This window comes from Panthera leo, chromosome A3 (genome assembly GCF_018350215.1).
Source record: "Panthera leo isolate Ple1 chromosome A3, P.leo_Ple1_pat1.1, whole genome shotgun sequence".
NCBI classification, from domain to species: Eukaryota; Metazoa; Chordata; class Mammalia; order Carnivora; family Felidae; genus Panthera; species Panthera leo.
In genome coordinates this window covers 90,151,461-90,173,493 of record NC_056681.1, presented here as the reverse complement: position 1 = coordinate 90,173,493, position 22,033 = coordinate 90,151,461, and the positions used below count along the sequence as shown (strand labels likewise).

Sequence of the window (22,033 nt, the reverse complement as noted above, 5' to 3'; positions counted from 1 at the left end):
CTCTTGTCAGTGTCTTCTGCTCCTCACCCCTGGGTACAGTCATGGGGTGGGGAGTGCTTGCTAAATTATGCAGGTAGTTCTATGGCGCTTTAGTTTCTGGGCCTTTAAAAAAACTTTTGGACAATGCTATGCAGGTTTTTGTTTAAATATTGAAACTTCCTCATTACTACAGTTTTTGTTTTGATAGCCAAATGTATCCTTTATGCTCCAGACTGTGAATAGAGTGATTTTTAGAGGGCTACCAGCTAACAAAGTATTTCCTTCATCTTAAGACTTGTAGAGCCCTAGCTTCTGTAGCTGTGTGCTTGAGAAATGCAAATCTGTACTTATTCACCATGACTTTGATAACAAAGCAAAAGCTTTGCTAGTAGTGCAGAGGCATGAGAAGCAGTCTGCTGGTGCTTTTAACTTTTGCAAACATTGTTGAGGTTTTCTGATTATACCGTTGACTTTCTCTGAGTGGTGGGGTTATACTAGAAGTGGAGCTTCTAAACATAACATCATTACCTCATCAGCATAAACAAATCAGCCCCGAAGAGTACAAGTCTTAGAAATTTGTTTCTGAGCAGCAGCAGCCTGGGTGCTGGTGTTAGCGCCTGGCTACAGGAGGCTGTCTCCTGGCGGCACGACTCTGGCCTGAGAAATGCTGGCTGAGACCCCAAACACTGAGCACCTTCAAGAGGGACATTGTTTCTTCCTGGAATCAGTTCAGTAAGTGGATTTGGTTTTTACTATCGTAGAATCCTGTGAGAGAGGGAAAGTAGTTGTCCCTCAGTCTTCCTTGTGTGTTTGCATTAGATTTTGGTATTTCAGACTATAAAAGGCTTTTGGGGATGATATTATACGTGATAGCAGTGACTTTATTGAAGGAACTGCATTGAAATTCACTTGGGTTTTCTCTCATTCTCAGATTCTATTCCAAACAAGTGTTCTGTCAATCCAAATGGATTACCAGCATGCTATATAGGTTTTTTATAGAACGTTCTATGTTTGGTCTACTTCAAAAATAGTTTGCATAAGTTAGTCTTGGTTACCATCTAAAATATTTTTGGATGTTCTTTACATGAAAATTTATGTTGTATTTTTAAACCTTTAGGGGCTTTATCTATTTTTCTAAGTCAGTTAATTGTACTTTTAAAGAAAGTATTTTGTATCTACTTTTGTAACTTCATCAGAATAAAATATATTAAAAGAAAGAAATGACTGATTAAAGTATGTCTTAACACACATTTCTACTTAAATGTGAAACTTGAGATTTTTGCTTCTATGGAAGATTGTCTTCTGTGTATCGTTCAGTAGCTAAATTGTTTCCTTAACTCTTAGAGGAAAAGGAAGTCCCTAAATAAATATTCTGTAACACCAGGGCCCCACCCCAAGAAACAAACCAAGCCTACGATTACAGTGGCTGAAACCTATCCCAGACAAAAAATTAGTAGTCTCCTTTCTCCTGAACTAACCCAAGCTTGGGACCTCTTTTGCATATTCCTGGTTGTGAGATTGAGAAAAGGGAAGAGGAGGCAATGGAGTGCTGATTTTCTGACCTTGAACTGAGTGCTCAGCATATCTGTAAGACACTGCCCACTCCAGACAGTCAGTTTTTGTTATTGTAGGAGAACTGTTAGAGTTCTTTTTAGAGGTCCAAATTACAGGTGCCTAATTTTAATTCAAAACAGCACTGCTAGAATTGTTTTGATTTTTTGATTAGAGTTAAAATTTGGAAGTTAATGTGGCTAAATAATATGGGTTAACACTCCTATTTTGTATGAGATACTGAGAAGCTATCAATCAGTTTTGGATTTTTTTTTTTTTGATAGTTACATTTCAGTAGTAGGATTAAAATCGCTCACAAAAATGGAAGAGTGTCTAATGGCTAAGTTGGAAAGCTGTTTTAAACTTTATAAATGAGTAGTAGAATAACCCAAATAATCTTTGAGAGGGCCAGAGTTGGGCTTCAAAGCTACACAGCCAAGAACAATGTCTATATCATGCCTTGGGCCTCATGGCTAAAGGGCTTGGAATGGACACTATAGCCTACACCATTATTTCTGATCACTAGATGTCAGTCTCTGCCTCAGCACCTCCCAAAAGCTAGATTCAACAGCCCTGACCAAAATAAAGGATTTTACCTAAAACCGTCTTCCTTTCGTGTGTCTTCCTAATAAAAAATGTACATGGGCGACAAAAAAGCCTCAGATTGGCAGATCTTCGGTCACATATATCTGTCCTGGCTGCAAGAGAGGCTAGGGAAGTTTCTGGATTTTACTCGGAGGTTTAGGGCTCATAGTAAAATTGATGCTGGATGTTCCGAAAGCGTGGACTGGCTCCTGCTCTGAACTTTTTGTTCCTGCTCTGTGAAAAGATAAGGGAGTTTTCACTAGAATGTAAGGGTCTGGGCACACTGTTTAGCTCAACTGACATTTTTTGTAGCGTATTTGGTACGTGAAGGAAGTACAATATTGATTCAGAATTATGGCCAAGCTCTTTATCTCGTGGCTGATGAGCATTTTGAGTACCACTTTTTAGGGGAACCTACCTATTTAGGGGACTCCTTCAGCAGGTTATCTTATTTAATCCTTACAGCCACCCGGGAAGGGGGTTGTAACTGAGAGGTATGCTAAGAATTTTTCACTTTTTCATATGGTGGCACAAATGCTCTGACTTCAAATAGCTAGTTCATAATGAGACCAGTCTGTTTCTCTGGGGTGCATCTGTAAAAATTGTATTTGCTCATGAGTGCTAGGAGGCTCTATAAAACAAAGTGACTGCAATTTAAAACCATCTCTATGAGGTAAAAAAGATGTATTCAGAGAGATCCTCCTGAAGGAGTTTTTTACAGTTAGCTCAGATGTAACTAGAAGTATGAAAGCAGGGAGTAACCATGGACCAATATAAGTGAAGATTAGAGAATCTCAAGTTCGGGGCAAAAAAGTAAGACACAGAAAGGATACACCCATTTCCTGTGACTAAAGCTGTTATACTTTATAGTAAAAGTAAGACTGGCCTTTTATTTGCTTCTATCATAAAAAGTTATACTTGAAATGTTAAATTGGAACTAATTTGGAGCCCAAGATTTGTGAGGTTCTGCAAATCCTTTCCTGAAATGGTTCAAGTTCACACTGTGGAGCTAGAATGGCTAAGCCACTGTCAGCTGTGTTCAGTAATCAGCACATGGACTTTTTGTCCCATGCCATGCTGGGTGACAGGTTGACAGGACTAAAGCAAGATCCTGTCATGGAGCTCAGGGATCATTTGGAAAAACAGACACCTACATAAATTGATAGTTCTCAAGGGCCACATGTGCAATAAAAGTTATGTACAAGTTGTGAGCCCTTAAGTGTACTGTGTGGCAATCAGAGGTGGCTCCCTGGAGAAGACAAGGCTTGAACTGGCTTCCAAGGTGGGTAACAGCATAACCAAGCTTACATGTAGCATGGCTTGTACAGAAAGGTACAAGCGGCCCAGTATTACTGCAGGGTGGATTTCAGGTAGTGGTTAAGTCATCTAAAAGACCTTGGGTTTTTTCCAGTAGGCGATAGAGAGTCTGAAGGGATTTGAGTTAAGCAAATAATGGACAGGTTTGCACTTCAGAGGACCCTGACAGCAGGGTGGAAACGCCAAGGGGAGGATACTGGGGCAGTGACAGTCCAAAATATAATGTGAGCAATTGTTAAATTATGAGGAAGAGGAAGGTTGGAGATAAGCAAAAGTACTGACTTTCAATAAAGGAAAGAGGAATTCAAATAGAAATCAGTGAGTTGAACGTGGTCTCTTACAAGTGACAAAGCCAACTAAAATCACTTCAGCGCTCCTTTCTGGCACTGCTTGTCTCCCTCCAACTCTACTGTCTCTACTTCATTTCCAAAGTGGGCACTGCCCACATGATTACAAAGATGACAGCCAGCTGTTAAACAGTTTAGCAACTCAGTGGTAAATGACCATTTCTTAGTTCCGGACAAGTCTGTACACCAACTCTCACTGGTCTGGCTCAGGTCATGTGACCAACCCAAACAAATCCGTGTCTGATTGGCCAAATCTGGGTCATATGGCTACTCCCTGAGCTGGGGATAGTTCGGCCTCCTTTGAACCTCAAGGTTTGAGGAGCAAAGGCTTGTTCACTACCACACCGCTGGGAAAAATAGTTTTGGTAGTTTTTATTACACTAGCAAATTATCCTTAATCCCACCCACCATGATTTTTAAGGAATCAAGCAAAAAAATGTGAGAAAGGTTATTACAGTAATCCAAAGGAGAAATTATGAGACCCAAAGCATGGAAGACACTCAATACTGAAGTACGTATCTAGGTGATCACTTGAAAGAGCAACTGTAGGTCCGTCCAACTCATCCAAGTGCCACGCTGAACATAATTGATTGCACAGACCAGAAGGCAATAGCAAAAAGAACTAGTCAAGCCTGCAGGATATACCAGACCACATGTTGCAAACAATTACTGCTAGAGAGAGAAAGCTCTTGGTTGAATTTTGACCTTGACATCAGTCTGAATTACTCCAGAGGTGGGGCAGGTTTGCTGGATAGCCTTACCCATCCTCACTGGAGACAGCTTCCACTACATTCTCAGGAGCCCGCGGTCTGTGGTTCCAGCCTACTTCTCTGCAGGGCCGTGTCCTGCAGGCACCTTGAAGTCAGGCAAATTCAAAACTGTGTTTGTCGGCACTCTTCACCCCAAACCTAGCCCTTCTCCACCCACTGCACTTTCCACGCCAGACGCCTCCCTCATCCTCGCCGCCTAATCCAGTCACTCCATTCCCTTCCCTTCCCAAGTGACCTTCATCTCTGCTGCCCCAGCTCCCGTTGAGACCTCAAATCTCACCTGGATCATCGCGGTAGCCTCAGAATTTCTGTCCTCGCCTCCAAAGTCCGCCCCCTACAGCCCCTCCTCTTCGCGGACCCAGAGCGATCTTTCTAAAACGCAAATCTAAAAACGACTCCCCTGCTTAAAGCCCCTCCACGGCCCCCTGTTCTGGAGGGAGAAACCCACACTCCCCAGTTTGGAAGCCAGGTTGCGGTGGGGACACAGGGAGGTGTTCCACCTAGGGCGCGAGGGGCATAGGCGTAAGGGCAGCTCAGAACCGAGGGTCGAGAACACCGGGCGTCTCCAGGCTGGGCAAGAAGGGCCCGCCGGTGGTGGAACGGGCCCGGGAGGCTGGAGCAGCATGGGGCGGATCCGGCTGGGGAGGGGCGTGAGCGCGCCGAACGGCTGGTTCCGGGGAGGTGTCCCCGGGATGCGCACGGGGCCGGACTGGGGCGGCTCGCGGCCTCCGGGCGGCAGGGGGCGGCGTCGCCCGCGGCGGCGACTCCCGGTCCAGGGCTCCGCGCCTTTCAGGGGACGCGGCGACCTCCGGCGGCGGGCCGCGTCGGCCGGGCATGGCGGCGTGGAGCCCGGCCGCGACAGCGTCTCTGCTCCGCGGGATCCGCGGGGTGAGCGCGGGCGGGGCCGGGCTGCTCTTCACGGGTGGGAGCTGCGGAGGGGCCGCCGGGCCGTCCGGGGCCGGAGCTCGAGGACGGGCTCAGGGAGATCGCGGCGCTGGGCCCTGCGGCCTCCCCCCTTCCTTTCTCTCATTCATTCCTAGTTGTTTCGGTCACACAGTGGATCCGGGCGGCTGGCTTTCGGAGAAATGTCAGACCCCGGCGCACGCTGGCGGAGCTTGAGAGCCGGTGGAGGTTGGGGGCGAGGGGAACAAGACACATAAACAATGGTAATCCGGTGGGCACCGAGAGAGCGGTGTTGACGTACTGAGCCAGAGACATAGCAGTCACAGCTGTGCCACAGCCGGGAGTCCTGGAGTGGGTGCCGGAGAGTGTGAGGTGTCTGGACTTTGGGCAAGTCCTCCCAGCCTCTGTGACCTTAATCCTCTCCAAAATCCCACTTGCCCGGAGTAGAAGCCCAGCAGAGGGCACTCACTACGCGCTCTATAGTTTTCTCTTTTCTGATTCTTTCCTCACTTCATCCACTTTGCTCTCATATTCCTTCTCTCCTGCTGCCTTTGAACCCGCCTCCACCAAGTATAAAAAGCTGGTGACTTTCAGCGTGGACAGTCAGAATTCTAGGGATTTCGTCAGATTGCTCGTTTAAAGGCCGCTGCCCACAGATTAGCTAAAATGGAGGAAAGACTTATCCCAAAAAATCAGCAATGCTAACCACCCACACCCCTTAGCGATTATTGGTTCTGCCTGCCACCTCTGCCTTTGCACCCCAGGGCTCTGTCCTCAGAAAAGTCTCCTTCTCTCTGTCCCTTCCTCCACCCCAACCTTAGCCTGGCCTGCAACACCAAGTTTCTGTCCCTCCACTCAGTCTCACTCCAGATCTTTCTTCTGACCTGTATTTCAACTGCCTGCTAGAATCGAGACTTCTTTGCAGGTGCGAGTAGGCATGCCCTGAATGGTGTGCTCATTCCACTAATCCATTTGTTCATTCATCTTCCCATCCATACCCAAGTCCTCCTGAGGGCCTGCCCTGGCCCAGGTTTGGAAGGCTGCAGTAACAGGACAGACTCAGTCTTGGCCTTTGAAATGAGCTGATGAAAGCCAATGCACAGGTCATTTTAAGGAAGGTGCTTCCAGATTCTCTAACACAGGACCCTGCTCTGGGCCATCAGGAAAGGCCTGAGGGTGGGCAGGACTGACAGGTGAAGGGATGGCACCTTCAGCACCAGCACTGGATGAACAGCACTCACGTATCCCACCTGCCGTCCCCCTCCAATCCCAGGCCCTAGCACTACTCCCTTTGTAATGCCTCTTATCTGGGCACCTTTACAGACTAGCTTCAAAAGGCACTGTTTTGTGCAGGTTACTTTGGCCGCCATGCTCTATTTTCAGTCTCCCTTTCAGCATGTACTCAACCCAGCCAAGGGGGTGCAGACCTGGCTTTTTGCTCCTTCTCCCCTTAGGGTTGAGACATGTTCCCATCAGGTGCATCAGATGCACTGGCTCCCTATGGTAGCCATCCGGGGGGTAGGGAGAGTGTTGCTGCCAATAGTAAATAGTGTAAAACTGTTTTTCCTTCAGATCACTTAATAGAATTCTGCTCCTTCTTTCCAGTAAGAATTAGTATGTGTCACAAAGTGTGGTTGGCTTAACGAGCAAGGCCACATCCCACAGGAGGGTGTGGAATGTTGACCAGGCCTATGGGATAGGTGGCGTTTGGTCTCACCAGTGCATGGTCAGTGGCGTGCTGGCATAATGAGGCACATCTGAGGCCTGCTGCCCGGCCTCTCCAGGCTCTGCATGTCACTAATAGATCCAACCGTGGCACTCTTTCCTTAGTGCCTCAGTTTCCTCACCTCTAAAACTGAAATCATGACAGTGTCTCTCTCACAGCAGTATCATGAAGAGTTTAGTATCTATTGAGTTTGGTCTCTGGAGTCAAAGCGAGTTATTTACAATTCCACTCCCCACCTCCATTTACTCCCCTAGAAGTTGATTCTGTGTTCTGGGGAGCTTATGCGGACATCTGACACCATGCAGCCCCTCTGATGTAGCCCGTGGCCATGCTGGCGGGGGCCCGGGGCCCTGGCTGGCAGGGCAATGGTGGGTGGGGCCTGCATAGTGGCCTGGGCCGGGCTGGGAGTGGCATCATCTTGCTCAGCCATGACTTCTTTGTTGTGTGGCAGCTTCCTCTTCTCCACTGCGCCCAGCGGATGTTTGCCTCGCAGACTGAGGGGGAGCTCAAAGTAACCCAAATTCTCAAAGAAAAGTTTCCTCGAGCTACAGCTATCAAGGTCACCGACATTTCAGGCAAGATTTTCTCTCATCTTTCCCACAGGGTTTGGTAGGATGTTGCCCTCTGGAGGGGTAGAGGGCAGGGGGCTTGGCAGAGTGAACTTGTCATCAGTGGCTTTTCAATATGTGTGGCTATTGGAGAGATGGAATTCTGGCTCTCCCAACTGATGGGGTGGAGGTGGGGCTGTGGAAGCGTCAGAGGGAAACTGTGTGAGGGGATAAGGCCCAGCTGGGAGGACTCCTGGTTGCCAGCCTGGCCTGGCTCAGATGTGGTCCCTCTCCGTCACCCTGGGACTCCCGTCCACAGTCTTTTTTTTTTTTTTTTTTTTTTTTAAGTTTATTTTTATTTATTTTGAGAGAGATAGAGAGCAAGCAGGGGAGGGACAGAGAAAGAAAGAGGCAGAATCCCAAGCAGGCTTGGCACCATCAGGGCAGAGCCCAATGCAGGGCTTGAACTCATGAACAGTGAGATCATGACCTGGGCCGAAATCGAGAGTCAGATGCCCAACCGACTGAGCCACCCAGGCACGCCTCAGGTCCACAGTCTTTAATTTGACTTTGAGAAGGACATTACTTTATTTATTTATTTATTTATTTATTTATTAACATTTTATTTATTTTTGAGACAGGGAGAGACAGAGCATGAACGGGGGAGGGTCAGAGAGAGAGGGAGACACAGACTGAAACAGGCTCCAGGCTCTGAGCTGTCAGCACAGAGCCCAACGCGGGGCTCGAACTCACGGACCGTGAGATCATGACCTGAGCCGAAGTCGGACGCTTAACCGACTGAGCCACCCAGGCGCCCCAGAAGGACATTACTTTAATTTCTCTGCATTCTTCTGACACCCTATCATGTCAGGTCTGGAGAGGACCCCAGAAGGATTTTATCCTTTTGACAATAACTTCCTCACTTTCCCCACGAGGAGCCGAGCCCGGAAAGGCCAAAGACCCCGCCCAGCCCCTCGCAGGGAGGAGGTGGCAGAGCTGGAACCAGCACCAGGACACGGGTAGACTCTGTCCTGAGCCCGGTTACCAGCCGCAGCCAGGCCCTTTCTCAGATGCCACTGGCACCTGAGAAGTTCAGGCTGGCTGCGTGTTAGGAGGAGGCTGGGGAGGCGACTTGCGCACAAAGGGAAGATGGGGCCTTTCTCCAGACACATGTGGAGTGGCCTAGTGGAGGTAGTAAGGTGGGCGTGGACCTGCGTCTCCCCACACCCAGACATGTCTTTGCCGCCCAGCATTGCTGTGAGCCGCTGGCTTCTCTGAGAACGTAACATCTGCAAGGATTGGGCGAAAGTTTAGAAAGTAGTTTTTAGAAGTTTCTTCTTTGTTGTTTAGTAGTTTTTAGTAGTTTCAGAAGTGTAGAAAAATCAATCAATCCAAAGATCCGTTGGTGAGCTCTCTGCAGTGTCCCAGGGCGGCGCCGAGGCCTTGACGTCACCGGTCCTATACCTGCCCCAGGCCCAGGTCAGGCAGAGCTGGAACCTGACCTTCAGTCTGGCCCTGCCTAGCCCTGAACAGAGTGGGGAAGGCTGGGAAGCTAGGTTAACCAAAGCTTGGACTCCCAGTACACATAAAGCCCGTTGAGTAAATTGCACTTCTCGTAAAACGGCCGGGTGTTAACAGCACGGGACGTTTTCCTTCCTGCCCATGTTGTTTCCTGCTCGGGCAGCATGTTGCCATTAGTCCCTGTCTCTCTCATGCTTCCACTCCTTTCTTTTCTTTTGGTTAGTATTACACAGTTTTCAAGCCAAACTTTAGTGTATTTTTTGCATTTTTAAAAATATTTTTTTGCTGGTGCTTAGGAAGGTTGAACACTGAACTTCGGTCTCTCCCATCCTCTTCCCTGGGGATTATTGGCCTATTAAAAAGAAATACAAGGCAAACCTACATTTCCTAGGTTTTCCATGCTTTGTGCCTTATCTTTCGCACCCCACAAGTAATCATCCTGGGTAGTGCAACTGCCTTGAAAAAGGAACAGCACGTTTTGGATCGAGGCAGCCTGCGGGGAGGGTGTGGTCAGGTTAGAAGCCATGATGTTTTCCTAACAGTCTTAGCAACTTTCTGCTGAACAATAACATTTCAGACCTTCTTTGGATCGTACGGTACTCTAAGGACATATGGGACTGTGGCTACCGTAAGTTAATAATTGAAACACTTTTGAGTCATGTTTATTTCAGGAGGCTGTGGGGCTATGTATGAAATCCAGATCGAGTCAGAAGAATTTAAGGAGAAGAGAACTGTCCAGCAGCACCAGATGGTAAATCAGGTCAGTACAAGCAACAAGGCTCCTTTGCCGTTGATCTCCAGCATCTTGAGAGGGCCTGACGAGTGGGGATGGTATTTAACTGTTAGTCCTAGGAACAAATACTACAATACCGCACTCATGCAAAGAGCATTCAGGACCTGAGCAAAACATAATCTGGAACTACCTGGAATCGGACTGTGGGCAAATAGGAATTTTACTCAGAATTGAAAACAAGCCTCCCAATAGTTTCCTTGTATATTTCCTTGGATAATGCTACAGGTGTTTACTGTTATTGACACATATTAAATGTATTTTGTAAAAATAGATGTTTTTGTAGATTTGAAGATTTTTTTAGCACTTCTTTGGACTGCTTTAGAGATGGGCAAATTGAGGCATGGCATGATTGAGAATTGCTCTAGCTGCCCCAGACCCAGTGACATAATGTTAGGGGTCTGGAACATCAGATTTAACCAGACCCAGGCCCGGTTTATTCATTCTCTATGCTTCTTTTACTTGGAATCTATACCAGCCTTGACCCTGGGCCTATATCTGTAAACTTGCCCCCTCCCCTGCATCAGGTGTGTTTGAATCATTCTGGAAGGTCTTGTACATTGTGAACTGGTTTAATTTCTGTACAGCACAGCTCTGGTCATAAGAATCCCTCGGTGGCTCCTTGTATATCAAGTTCTGGTGTCCCAGACTGCTATTCCAGGCCTTTCCCCACCCTTCTCTGAATGAACCCTCCCCTGGCCCCTGCCTACCGTTCTGTCTTTGCATCTGGACCTTTGCCAAGATCAGACCTCCTGCCTGGGCTCCCTTCCTCCCCTCCTGCACCCTGCTCAAATGCTGCCTCCCCTACCTGCGTGGCAGGGAGCGAATGCCCTTGCATTCTCTGACTCCAATATTTTCTGCATTGTGTCCTGGATACTTACATCCCTGCCATCTGTCCCTTGGCCCTGTCAGCCCTTTGTAGGCTGTTCCCTTTGGGATCCATCTTTGGGTTCCTCACGGAGCCCAGCCTTTCCCTCGGATGTGGGCATCCATGACCATATGGTGTGCTGCTGGTCTGCCTGGGAAGTCTGGGGTGGAACAACTACTTTGCTCCCCCAGAAGTGCTTCTAGTCTCACATGATGTCAGGGGTTGGAGCCAAGACAAGACAGGGAGGACCTCAGTGACCCAAATCATCTCCAACCGGTTAGACTTTGGGTTTTGTCCCCAAAACTACTCAGGCTGCCTAGTGAGCCTGCACTCCTAGGGGCACTGTTCATTTGAGTGCATCCCCCGGTCGGGAGCCACTGTTACAAGTGGTCAAGGATGCAGGTTCTGGAGTCTGTCTGCCCACATTACAAATCTGGGCTCTGCTGCTTTCTAGCTCTGTGACCTTGAGCAACTTACTCAACCTCCCTATGCCTCAGTTTTTTAATCTGTCACTGGGGAGAGTAGTAGTACCTGCCTCAAAGGACTGTTTTGAAAATTAGTGGTAAAGCACACGTAGAGCACTGAGAATACCGTCTGACACCTTACTAGTAAGCCCTCGGTAAACATCAATGGCCATCACCATTATCATCATTGTTGTCTACAACATTTTCATCTGTGAGCCCAGCACAATAGCAGGTGCTGAGAAATGTGTACCCAAACTACATTTTACAAACTGTGGGGCTTTGGCCAGGTCCCTTCCCTACCAGGGACTCGGTTCCCTCAACTGTGATGTGACCCAGGTGATCTCTAAGGCCCTCTGTAGCTGGGAGATACAGTGACCTACCTAGGTCACAGGTCCTTAGAAGCCTGCAAGAGAGTTGGTGGAAGGCATTCAGAGGGGTAAGTATACAGGACATGAGGGGTCAGGGCCTTCCATGTGAAAGTGTGGCTGGGCCCTCGCCTAGCCAAGGAGGCTTTAAGAATTGTGGCCCAGGTTGCAGCTCAAATATGGTCAGGGACAGCCTTTAAGGGGTACTCTGTGCCTACAGAAAGCAGAGAGCTTGTGACCCAGGGGTCTGTGTTCCCTTCCCCCAGTGATCACAGGAAGCTTTTTCCCCCGGGGACATTTCTGTTGTCTGCAGAGCTGAGGGGGTTGTGTGTGAATACGCAGGTGGTGGGGCAGTTCATTGGCTCCCAGCACAGATGAGCTTCCAGCATCAGGGCTGACCAGGAGCCCCAGGGAAACCAGGAGTGGCCAGGACATCGGGCTCAGGTCCTAATTCTGTTATTTGCTTGCTGAATTTTGACAGGGGATAGATTCTATTTCTTTTTTATCAGAGAAAGGGATGGGACCAGATTCTCTCTAAGGATCCTTCTGACTATAAACCTGACTGCACATGTTAAGAATTTTTTTCGTGTAAACTAGCAAAAGCAAACAAAGGGAATTAATTGGCCCATGTAATTAATTTATCTGGTTTCTGACATATCTAAATTCAGGGTCTTAAACAAGTTCATCTGCTTGTACTCTCTCTCCTCTGAGCTTTTGGCTTCTGTGTGTTGGCCTCATTTTCTCCTATTGGAGACAGGCTTGCTTGCTTGCTTGCTTTTTTTTTTAATGTTTATTTATTTTTGAGAGAGAGACAGAGCGCGAGCAGGGGAGGGGCAGAGAGCAAGAGGGAGACACAGAATGCAAAGCAGGCTCCAGGGTCCGAGCTCTCAGCCCATGGCCCGATGTGGGGATCAAACTCATGGACCCTAAGATCATGACCTGAGCTGAAGTCGGATGCCAACTGAGCCACCCGGGTGCCCCAGGCTTTCTCTTCTTGTTGGAGAACATGGCCCCCAGCCATCTCCAATTGACCTTGTTCAAGTAGAGTGACTCAAAAGACTGGCTCCACACTGAAAAATCCCAGCAGAGATTCTGATTGGTTCAGTTTGGGTCACGTGTTGCCCCTGGACCTATCGGGCTGGGCCAGAGGCACATAGCCACCTAAATGCAAATTGGTAGGTCTACCAGCAGTACATAATTAAGACCTCTAGTGGCTAGTGGAGAAGGGGAAGTATAGAACAATGTGTTTGAAATGCTACCATTTGTGCTATTAAAAGGCAGCTGGGTGGATATATATTCATAGTAGCCTAAACATGCATTTTTCAATCGTTGCAAAGACACACAAGAAATTAATAAGGGTTCTCTATTTGGGGATGGAGGTGGGAATGGGGGGGTGTGTGGAGGTCAGGTGTGGGGGAAACTTCACTGTATGCCTTCTATAACTTTTGATTTTTGAGCCTCATTGGATATTCAAAAAAATAAAAAACCTTTTTTTAAGAAGGTAAAAACTGTTTAGACAAAGCCTCCTACAAACACAGAGCTATACGCAGATATTCTCACAGAGACTTAATGTATTCAATGTCAAATGCAAAACAAACAGTGATGCTTTTCTACTTACTTAGGCACTAAAAGAAGAAATCAAAGGGATGCATGGATTGCGGATATTTACCTCCGTTCCCAAACACTGACCACATCCTGACTGTGTAGATGCTGCTGCTTAAAACCTTGGATGAACTTGGCTGACACCATTCTTTCCTAGGCATTTGCCAAAAAAATTATCTATTTTGTCCATAGACATTTGCATATTATAATTATAGAAGAATATGTTCTCTATTTAGAGATTAATTAAAGGCAACAGACAACTGAAACTTTTGAAGAGTCATTGGTGATGCGTCTAGTTCCTTTGTTTCAGAGGCAATGTCCTTTTATCCAAAGTGGTCTCGTCCTTGGACAGTTCTGTCCAGCTGCTACAGAGTCAGAATGGAGTGCCAGCTAATTCTCTCGTGTCAAGAAACTTTCTTATTTCTTCTCTATGAAGCTGCTCCTCTAGGACACTGCTGTTAAGGCCTCTTAATCTTACCAAAAAGGAAAGAAAAAAAGGGAAGAAAAAAAACCCTTTGGTTTTGCTATTCCTTCAGTTTAATGCTCTCTTTCCCTTCCCCTCCAAACTTCTTACGAGAATGATCTTAGGCCTTCCATTTCTTACTCCCTGGAGTGGGCTCTGAGGAGTCCGGGATGCCAGGATCAAGGTCTTCTTCCTGTTTGAAGATTCCCCTACCCTTTGCATCCCGGAGGGAGGTGCAGCCCACCTCCCACAACAGCAGCGGAAAACGTTTGGCTTCCTAGCTCCCTTGCAAATGGACACAGGTCGGTGGTCTAGACTCAGCCCATCAGATAGATCTGGACTTTGAATTGGGAGCAAGTGAGCCAAGAAGCAGGGGTAGCGGCACATCCACTCCGGCCGCTGTGGCTGCCGTATCCGTACTCTGGGTACTGGCAGCCACAGAGCGCTACAAGCTGCTGTCTCTTGAGTCCATGGTGGCGGGCACGGTGTCTGGGTCTGCAGCGGGATATGGGCCCTGGTAACGGAGCCTTCCTGTTCCTGCCCCTGCCCCTTTTCAAAAGCTGGTTCACCAGCGTTCCCAGAATTTCTGTGATTGTCCCATGTCCTTTCACTAAATTCTTCACTGTTCACATCGGCCTGGTCAGTGTCTGTCACTTGCAACCGAGAGCCCTACTGTGTTCACCCGCCCTCACAGTGTGGCTCCTGCCTTCCCACCCCCACTTCCCTCCTGGACGGCTTTCCGAGAGACTATGTCCACTGCCTCTCCCAGTCCTCGGCACCCCAGTCACCATGGTGATAGCAAGTTGACCATCTGCTCCTTCCTCAGCCACCTTCTTTATCTTTCAGGGAGCTGCCCACCAGGGAAACCAGTGTTCACTGTCATTTCTGAAGATCCCTAAGAAATGAAAGTATGTAGTTAAAACAACCTTGGGCCTGAGTTTTGGAGCAGCACAAATTTTAAATATTCTGTTCATATACCATGCCCCCATTTTCTGGTTTAAAAATATTCTCTTTCTCCACAGTATGGGGGAGGGATTGGTGTCCTGCCAAAGAAGAACCACCTTTTACATGGAATACATGTACTCAGTTGTATAATGGCTGACAAGCCAGGATGAAACAGAACTGAGGATCAGAGGCACCTCTGAAAGAGGTGTTTTTAGGTAGCGTAATAAGGAAAAGCCTAAGAATGGAGTCCCACAGGGGTGCCTGGGTGTCTCAGTCGGTGAAGCGTCCGACTTCGGCTCAGGTCGTGATCTCACGGTTGATGAGTTCGAGCCCTGCATTGGGCTCTGTGCTGACAGCTCGGAGCCTAGAGCCTGCTTCAGATTCTGGGTCTCCCTCTCTCTCTGCCCCTCCCCTGCTCATGCTCTGTCTCTCTGTCTCTCTCTCAAAAATAAACATGGAAAAAAAAAAATAGAATGGAGTCCCAGAGACCAGAAGAAGATAGTGCTTCTGTCTCTCTGTCTCTCTCTCTCTCAAAAATAAATAAACATGAAAAAAAAAAAAAAAAAAAAGAATGGAGTCCCAGAGACCAGAAGAAGATAGTGCTCAGGGAGAACTGAGAGATCACAGAATTAGATACATGTTGGTTACTTGTGTGGAGCCTGATTGAGGGTGGGCTGGACAAAGGGATCTGCTTCTAAAGAACAGAATAAAGCAGAAATGACAAGGTGCAGCTTCAGAGACTAGGTCATAAGAGGCACTGTGGCTTCCTCCTTGCTCTCTTCAGTTGCTCACTCTGGGGGAAGGGAACCGCCATGTTGTGACAACACCCAAGCAGCCTGCGGGGAGGTCCACGTGAGGAACCGAGGCCTCTTACCAACAGCCAATGAAGCGGGCCTGCCAATAGCCAGCAGGGAACCAAACCTGCCAAAACAAGAGCCATTTGGGTAAGCCATCTTGGAAGTGGGTCCTTCCAAGTCACAGTCACAGTTAAGCCTTCAGACAACTGTCACCCCAGCTGACATCTTGACTGCAGCTTGAGCCGGAACCACTCAGCTAAGCTACTCCCAATTCTTGACCAGCAGAAACTATGAGATAATAAATGTCTGAAGTCACCGAGTTTTGGGGTAAGCTACAGGGCGATAGCTAACTGGTACGCTTTTGCACTGCTGGCTGGACACTGGGGCATTTCACATATTGAAGGAGAGGTTGAAGAGCCAGACTGCAGAAAGGATGGGGTCCAGCTAAATGTCAGGAACATACCACACCCCTGGGTCTCCACATCACCTGTTTGCTTCTCCCTGCAGGTCAGCTTTATTACAGATACATATTTTATTTACTTTTTTTCTTTGAAAAAATTTTGAACTCACCGTGAGATCATGACCTGAGTCGAAGTCAGACATTTAACTGACTGAGCCAGCCAACCGCCCTTGTTTTATTTATTTTTAAGAGAGAGTGTGTGCACGAGTTGGGGAGGAGCAGAGAGAGAGGAAGAGAGTATCTGAGGCAGGTTCTGTGCTGACAGAGAGCCCGATGAGGGACTTGAACTCACGAACCGTGAGATCATGACCTGAGCCAAAGTCGGATGCTTAACCGGCTGAGCCACTCGGGCGCCCCTAGATATGTTTATTGTCGATTGGTGTTCACCATATACTGCCAGTATATGACTCACTGCACTGCCTATAGATAGCTCTTAATTTTTATACTTCACGTCCTAGCCGCAAGAAAGGCAGACTTTCCTTCCAAGTTCCGGTTCAAAGAACGCCAGGGAATGCCTCTGATGGGCCCATCTTGAATCAGGAGCCACCCAGGAGTCATGTGACATGGCAGCCTCTCCCTGGACTCTGGTTTGGGGCAGGGAGAGGAGCAATCGCCGGAATAAGCGGGGTTCTGTTCTCCCAAGAAGAGGCTGAGGACAAACAACAGGTATTCTTGACCAGAGGGAACGGTGATGTGGCCTAACAGGCCTGCTAGAAGGCTGGGGATACCAAGGAAACTTGGACTCTTCCCTGGCTTCACCCCAGGCAACTCTTCAGGCCCAGAGAAATGTGTCAGCCCTGCCTACCACTTCCACATGTCTGCTCCCAAACCTGGCAACAAGAACTTTTTTCAAGTAGCTCCCCTACCCTCCCTGCGGTTGTTCTTTCTCCAAAACTAAAGAGGAAGTTGGGAGGGGCGCCTGGGTGGCTTTAGTCAGTTAAGCCTCCCACTCTTGATTTCCGCTCGGGTCGTGATCTTACGGTTCATGAGTTTGAGCCTTGAGTCGGGCTCTGAGCTGAGTGTGGAGCCTACTTGGGATTCTCTCTCTCTCTCTGCCCCTCCCCTGCTCTCACTCTCTCACTCTCTCTCAAAATAAATAAATAAGCTTAAGAAAAAAGAAAAAAGGAAAGTTGGGAGAGGAATCTTTTTAGTCTCTTTTTAGCTGATTACACAAGGAGAAATTGTTTAATCTGAGTGGCCAGAGTACGACATTGCATCTGATACAGCCAACTCTTTGCTTTTTGATTAAGTGCTACTTGTGGAAATTGCTGAATTGAGATAGTACATTTTCTGAGTCAAGTGTCCTTTTAAAAATAGTGTACATGGGTGCCTGGGTGGCTATGTCAGTTAAACGACCCACTCTTGATCTCAGCTCCGGTCTTGATCTCAGGGTCTGAGTTCAAGCCTCCTGTTGGGCTCCATCCTGGGTGTGGAGCCTACTTAAAAACAAACAAAAAACAAACAAACAAACAACCCCCACTATGTGCAGTTTTCCAGTGGAAAAATCCAAAGCATCCTGAGATAGGTGTTTGCTGACCAAGTAAATCAATCTAAGAGACATTGCCCCTCCCCTAGCCCTCCCCCAGGCCCATTCAGTCCCAAAGGCTCGAGTAGTGCCCCTCTCTCCCCCTATTACACTACCCAACTAGTAGTCCTGGGGTCGAGCTGGCCTGCAGCCTGGGAGGGGACCTGGGGCCACGAAGCCCCACCCATACTCTTGATGGTGGCAAAGAGCGAAGGAATCCAATTCTCTTTCTTGGGAATCCAAATCGGAAAGGGTGAGTAAATACCAAAGAAAAGCTCATGGCTGGTGGAAAGCTCTGGACAAACAAATCTGGGCACTCAAATCAGGATATATGGAGAGAATCAATCTAGGAGAAACGGAAGTTGGAAACATGGCCTGAGAGATGCCACGCGGGGCATTGGCAAATCTGAGTGAAGAGGAAGCCTCCACTAGGGAATAAAGAAAATGGTGATTCTCAATCCTGCTGCGAACGAGAACCACCTGTTTAAAAATACTCACACCTGGAGCGCTCTCAGGTCCATGAGGCAGAGACCAGGCAGTTAAATACAGAAGTGAACCGCCCGGCCCTCCTTAGAGCCGCGTGAATCAGGACCAGCCCCTTAACTCTGCCCCCAAACCTGGGTGAGGCCTGCCCTGCCCTCTCCTTTCAGGTTGCTGCTGCGCCTGCGGCAGTTTGCCAGCTCACCTCCAGCCCCTACCTGGCTGAGGTGGGTGGCTGCCCCGCCCCCTAATTCCAAGGGGTGAACAGTGGGAGAGCACCCATGCTTCCCCTCACACCGCCGGGCTCCCACCTGCCCCGGGAGCAATCCGGTCTTTGGATCAGAGGAAAAAGGAGCCAGGCCTCTGCCACCTAAGACCACCGCGCTCCACGATGCTACCCTGAGCTTCCTCCCGCCCAAAAGGTAAGCCGCCCCTTCACCCCGCACGTGCCATGTGGGAGTCAGAAACCTTTGGCTTGAGTCAGCAAAGTTGGTTTCTTACTTGCAACGCAAAGAGCCTTAAGCCACACCACCCATATCTTACAATTCTCCCCGTGCGGAATGAGCCCGACTTTTGACATCTTTTATACATGGATTTGCTCTAATAATGTTGGTAGGATTAAGTCGATCACTAGGCATCTCCTTTCAGGAAATTGATCTCATTTCTCAGGTCCTAGTAAGATACCCTGACACTGAATTTAAAAGAACATGTCTGCACTTTAATTTTGTTTTGTTTTGTTTTAGAAAAGTGTAATGTTTATTAAAGAGAGGCAGATAAGAGGGTACAACTAAAAGATGCCAGTTTCTTCAATCATGTTGACCTTCATTCAAACACGATTTATTCAGAACCCAAGCGTCTGTAACCTTCTCTTGCCTCAGGGAGCAGGGGCACCTCCCCAGCAGTTATAAAAACACAAAGTTCCTCCCGGGAGCCGAATAACCAGCAAATGGATGAAAGAGTAAAAAGTGAGAACAAGTGAAGTTCAAGTAATAATCTTAGCTTTTTAAAAAATAAACTTTTAAATAAAGTTTTTAGGACAGTTTACATAACTTTTTAGAACTATTTTAGATTTACAGAAAAATTGAGTTTCTATATATCCCACACGTTTCCCCTACTCTTAACAGTTTAATGTGGTGTATTTGTTACAGTTAATGAACCAATATTGATATGGTATTACAAATTAAAACTCATAGTTATTGAATAATTCTGTACATTACCTTCAACTATTTCTTGATTCTCTCCTCTGTCCCACCTCCAGTGTGATAACCATCAGCTTGTTCTTTATAGTTAAGAGTCTGTTTTTTGGTTTGTCTCTTTTTTTTCTTTGTTTTATTTCTTAAATTCCATATATGAGTGAAATCATATGGTATTTGTTTCTCTGACTAATTTCACTAAGCATTATATTCTCTAGATTCACCCACATTGTTGCAAATGGCAAGATTTCATCCTTTTTTACGGCTGAATAAATATTCCATTGTGTGTGTGTGTGTATGTGTGTGTATCACCTTTTTTTAATTTTATTATTTATTTTTTAAAATTTTCATCCAAATTAGTTAGCATATAGTGAAACAGTGATTTCAGGAGTAGATTCCTTAACGCCCCTTACCCAGTTAGCCCATCCCCCCCCCAACCCCTCCAGTAACCTGTTTGTTCTCCATATTTATGAGTCTCTTCTGCTTTGTCCCTCCTTTGTTTTTATATTATTTTTGTTTCCCTTCCCTTATGTTCATCTGTTTTGTCTCTTAAAGTCCTCATATGATTGAAGTCATATGATTTTTGTCTTTCTCTGACTAATTTCACTTAGCATAATACCCTCCAGTTCCATCCAAGTAGTTGCAAATGGCAAGATTTCATTCTTTTTGGTTGCCAAGTAACACTCCATTGTATATATATACACCACATCTTCTTTATCCATTCATCCATCGAGAGACATTTGGGCTCTTTCCATACTTCGGCTATTGTTGATAGTGTTGCTATAAACATGGGGGGTGCATGTGTCCCTTAGAAATAGCACTTCTGTATCCCAATACCACCTCTTCTTTATTCATTCATCTATCGATACACACTTGAGTTGCTTCCTTGATTTGGCTACTTTAAATAATTCTGAAGTCAGCACAGGTGTGCATACATCTTTTCAAATTAGTGTTTTCATATTCATTGGGTAAATACCCAGTAGCGGAATTATGGGTCATATAGTGATTGTATTTAAAAAATTTTTTTAAGTAAGCTCTAGTCCCAACGTGGGGCTCGAATTCGTGACCCTGGGATCAAGAGTCACATGCCTCTACTGACTGAGCCAGCCAGGCATCCCCTATTTTTAATTAATTATTTAAAATCCACACTGTTTTCTACAGTGGCTGCACCAGTTTGCATTCCCACCAACAGTGCATGCATGAGGGTTCTTTTTTCTCCACATCATCGCCAGCACTTGTTGTTTCTTGTGTTTTTGATTTGATCTATTCTGAGAGGTGTGAGGTGATATATCATTGTGGTTTTGATTTCTCTGATGATGAGTACCTTTTCATGTGTCTGTTGGCTTATTTGGAGAAATGTCTGTTCATGTCTTCAGTTTTTAAATTGGATTATTTGTTATTTTGGTATTAAGTTGTATCAGTTCTTTATATATTTTGGATACTAACCTCTTACGGGATATGTCATTTGCAAAAATCTTCTCCCATTCTGTAGGCTGTCTTTTAGTTTTGCTGATTGTTTCCTTCACTGTGAAGAAGCTTTTTATTTTGATGTAGTCCCAATAGTTTATTTTTGCTTTTTTTTACATTTATATTTATATATTTATAAATTTATTTATATTTCTATTTATATATTATATATATAATATATATAAATATATTATATATATTTTTATATATTTATATAAATTATATATATTTATATAAATTATATAATTTATATATAAATTATATTTATATTTATTTTTGGTTTTATTTTTTATTTTTTTAAGATTTTATTCTTTTATGTTTATTTATTTTGAGACAGGCAGAGTGTGTGAGCAGGGGAGGGGCAGAGAGAGAGAGAGAGAGAGAGAGAATGAGAATCCCAAGCAGGTTCCACACTGTCAGCACAGAGCCCGATGTGGGGCTCGAACTTATGAACAGTGAGAGCATGCCCTGAGCTGAAGTCAGATGCTTAGCCAACTGAGCCACCCAGATGCCCCTAATTTTGCTTTTATTTCCCTTGCCTCAGGAGACAAATCTAGAAAAATGTTGCTCTGGCTGATGTCAGAAATTACTGCCTATACTCTCCAAGGATTTTTAGGGTTTCAGGTCTCACATTTAGGTCCTTAATCCATGTTGAGGGTTTCTTTGTGTATGGTATAAGAAAGTGGTCCAGTTTCATTCTTTTGTAGGTAGCTATGCAGCTTTCCCAACACTATTTGTTGAAGAGGCTGCCTTTTTCCCACTGTATATTTTTCTGTCCTTTGTCAAAGACTAATCAACTATATAATTGTGGGTTTATTTAGGGGCTTCCTATGCTGTTCCATTGATCTACGTGTCTGTTTTTGTGCCAGTACCATACTATCTTGATCACTACAGCCTTGTAATACAGCTTGAAGTCCGGAATTGTGATACCTCCACCTTTGTTTTTATTTTCCAAGATTGCTTTGGCTATCTGGGGTCCTTTGTGGTTCCATACAAACTTTAGGATTATTTGTTCTAGTTCTGTGAAAAATGCTGTTGGTATTTTGATAGAGATGGCATTAAATCTGTAGATTGCTTTACAACAATATGGCCATTTTAACAATATTTGTTCTCCCAATCCATGAGCATGGAATGTCTATTTCTTTTGTGCCCTCTTCAGTTTCTTTCATCACCATTTTATAGTTTTCAGAGTACAGGTCTTTCACTTCTTTGGTTAAGTTTATTCCTAGGTATTTTATTATATTGAGTGCAGTTGTAAATGGGATTGTTTTCTTTCTTTAAAAAAATTTTTTTAATGTTTTTATTTATTTTTGAGAGAGAGAGAGAGAGAGAGCGAGCATGAGAAGGGGAGGAGCAGAGAGAGAGGG

The 22,033-nt window shown here is 46.1% G+C and overlaps 1 protein-coding gene across 2 annotated transcripts; it reads left to right on the top strand.

The window, feature by feature from the left end:
• Window positions 1-5,336: 5,336 nt before the first annotated feature.
• On the top strand, window positions 5,337-13,602 carry BOLA3 (bolA family member 3). 2 transcript variants are annotated; one of them, XM_042932745.1, is made up of 4 exons: window positions 5,337-5,437; window positions 7,630-7,753; window positions 9,919-10,007; window positions 13,357-13,602. In XM_042932745.1, the coding sequence occupies exons 1-4, from the start codon at window positions 5,384-5,386 to the stop codon at window positions 13,420-13,422; spliced, it is 333 nt and encodes a 110-aa protein (XP_042788679.1). In that variant the 5' UTR covers window positions 5,337-5,383; the 3' UTR covers window positions 13,423-13,602. The 2 variants fall into 2 exon arrangements, with proteins under 2 accessions (XP_042788679.1, XP_042788680.1); XM_042932746.1 differs by lacking the exon at window positions 5,337-5,437 and adding an exon at window positions 5,625-5,715.
• The last annotated feature ends 8,431 nt before the right edge of the window (window positions 13,603-22,033 follow it).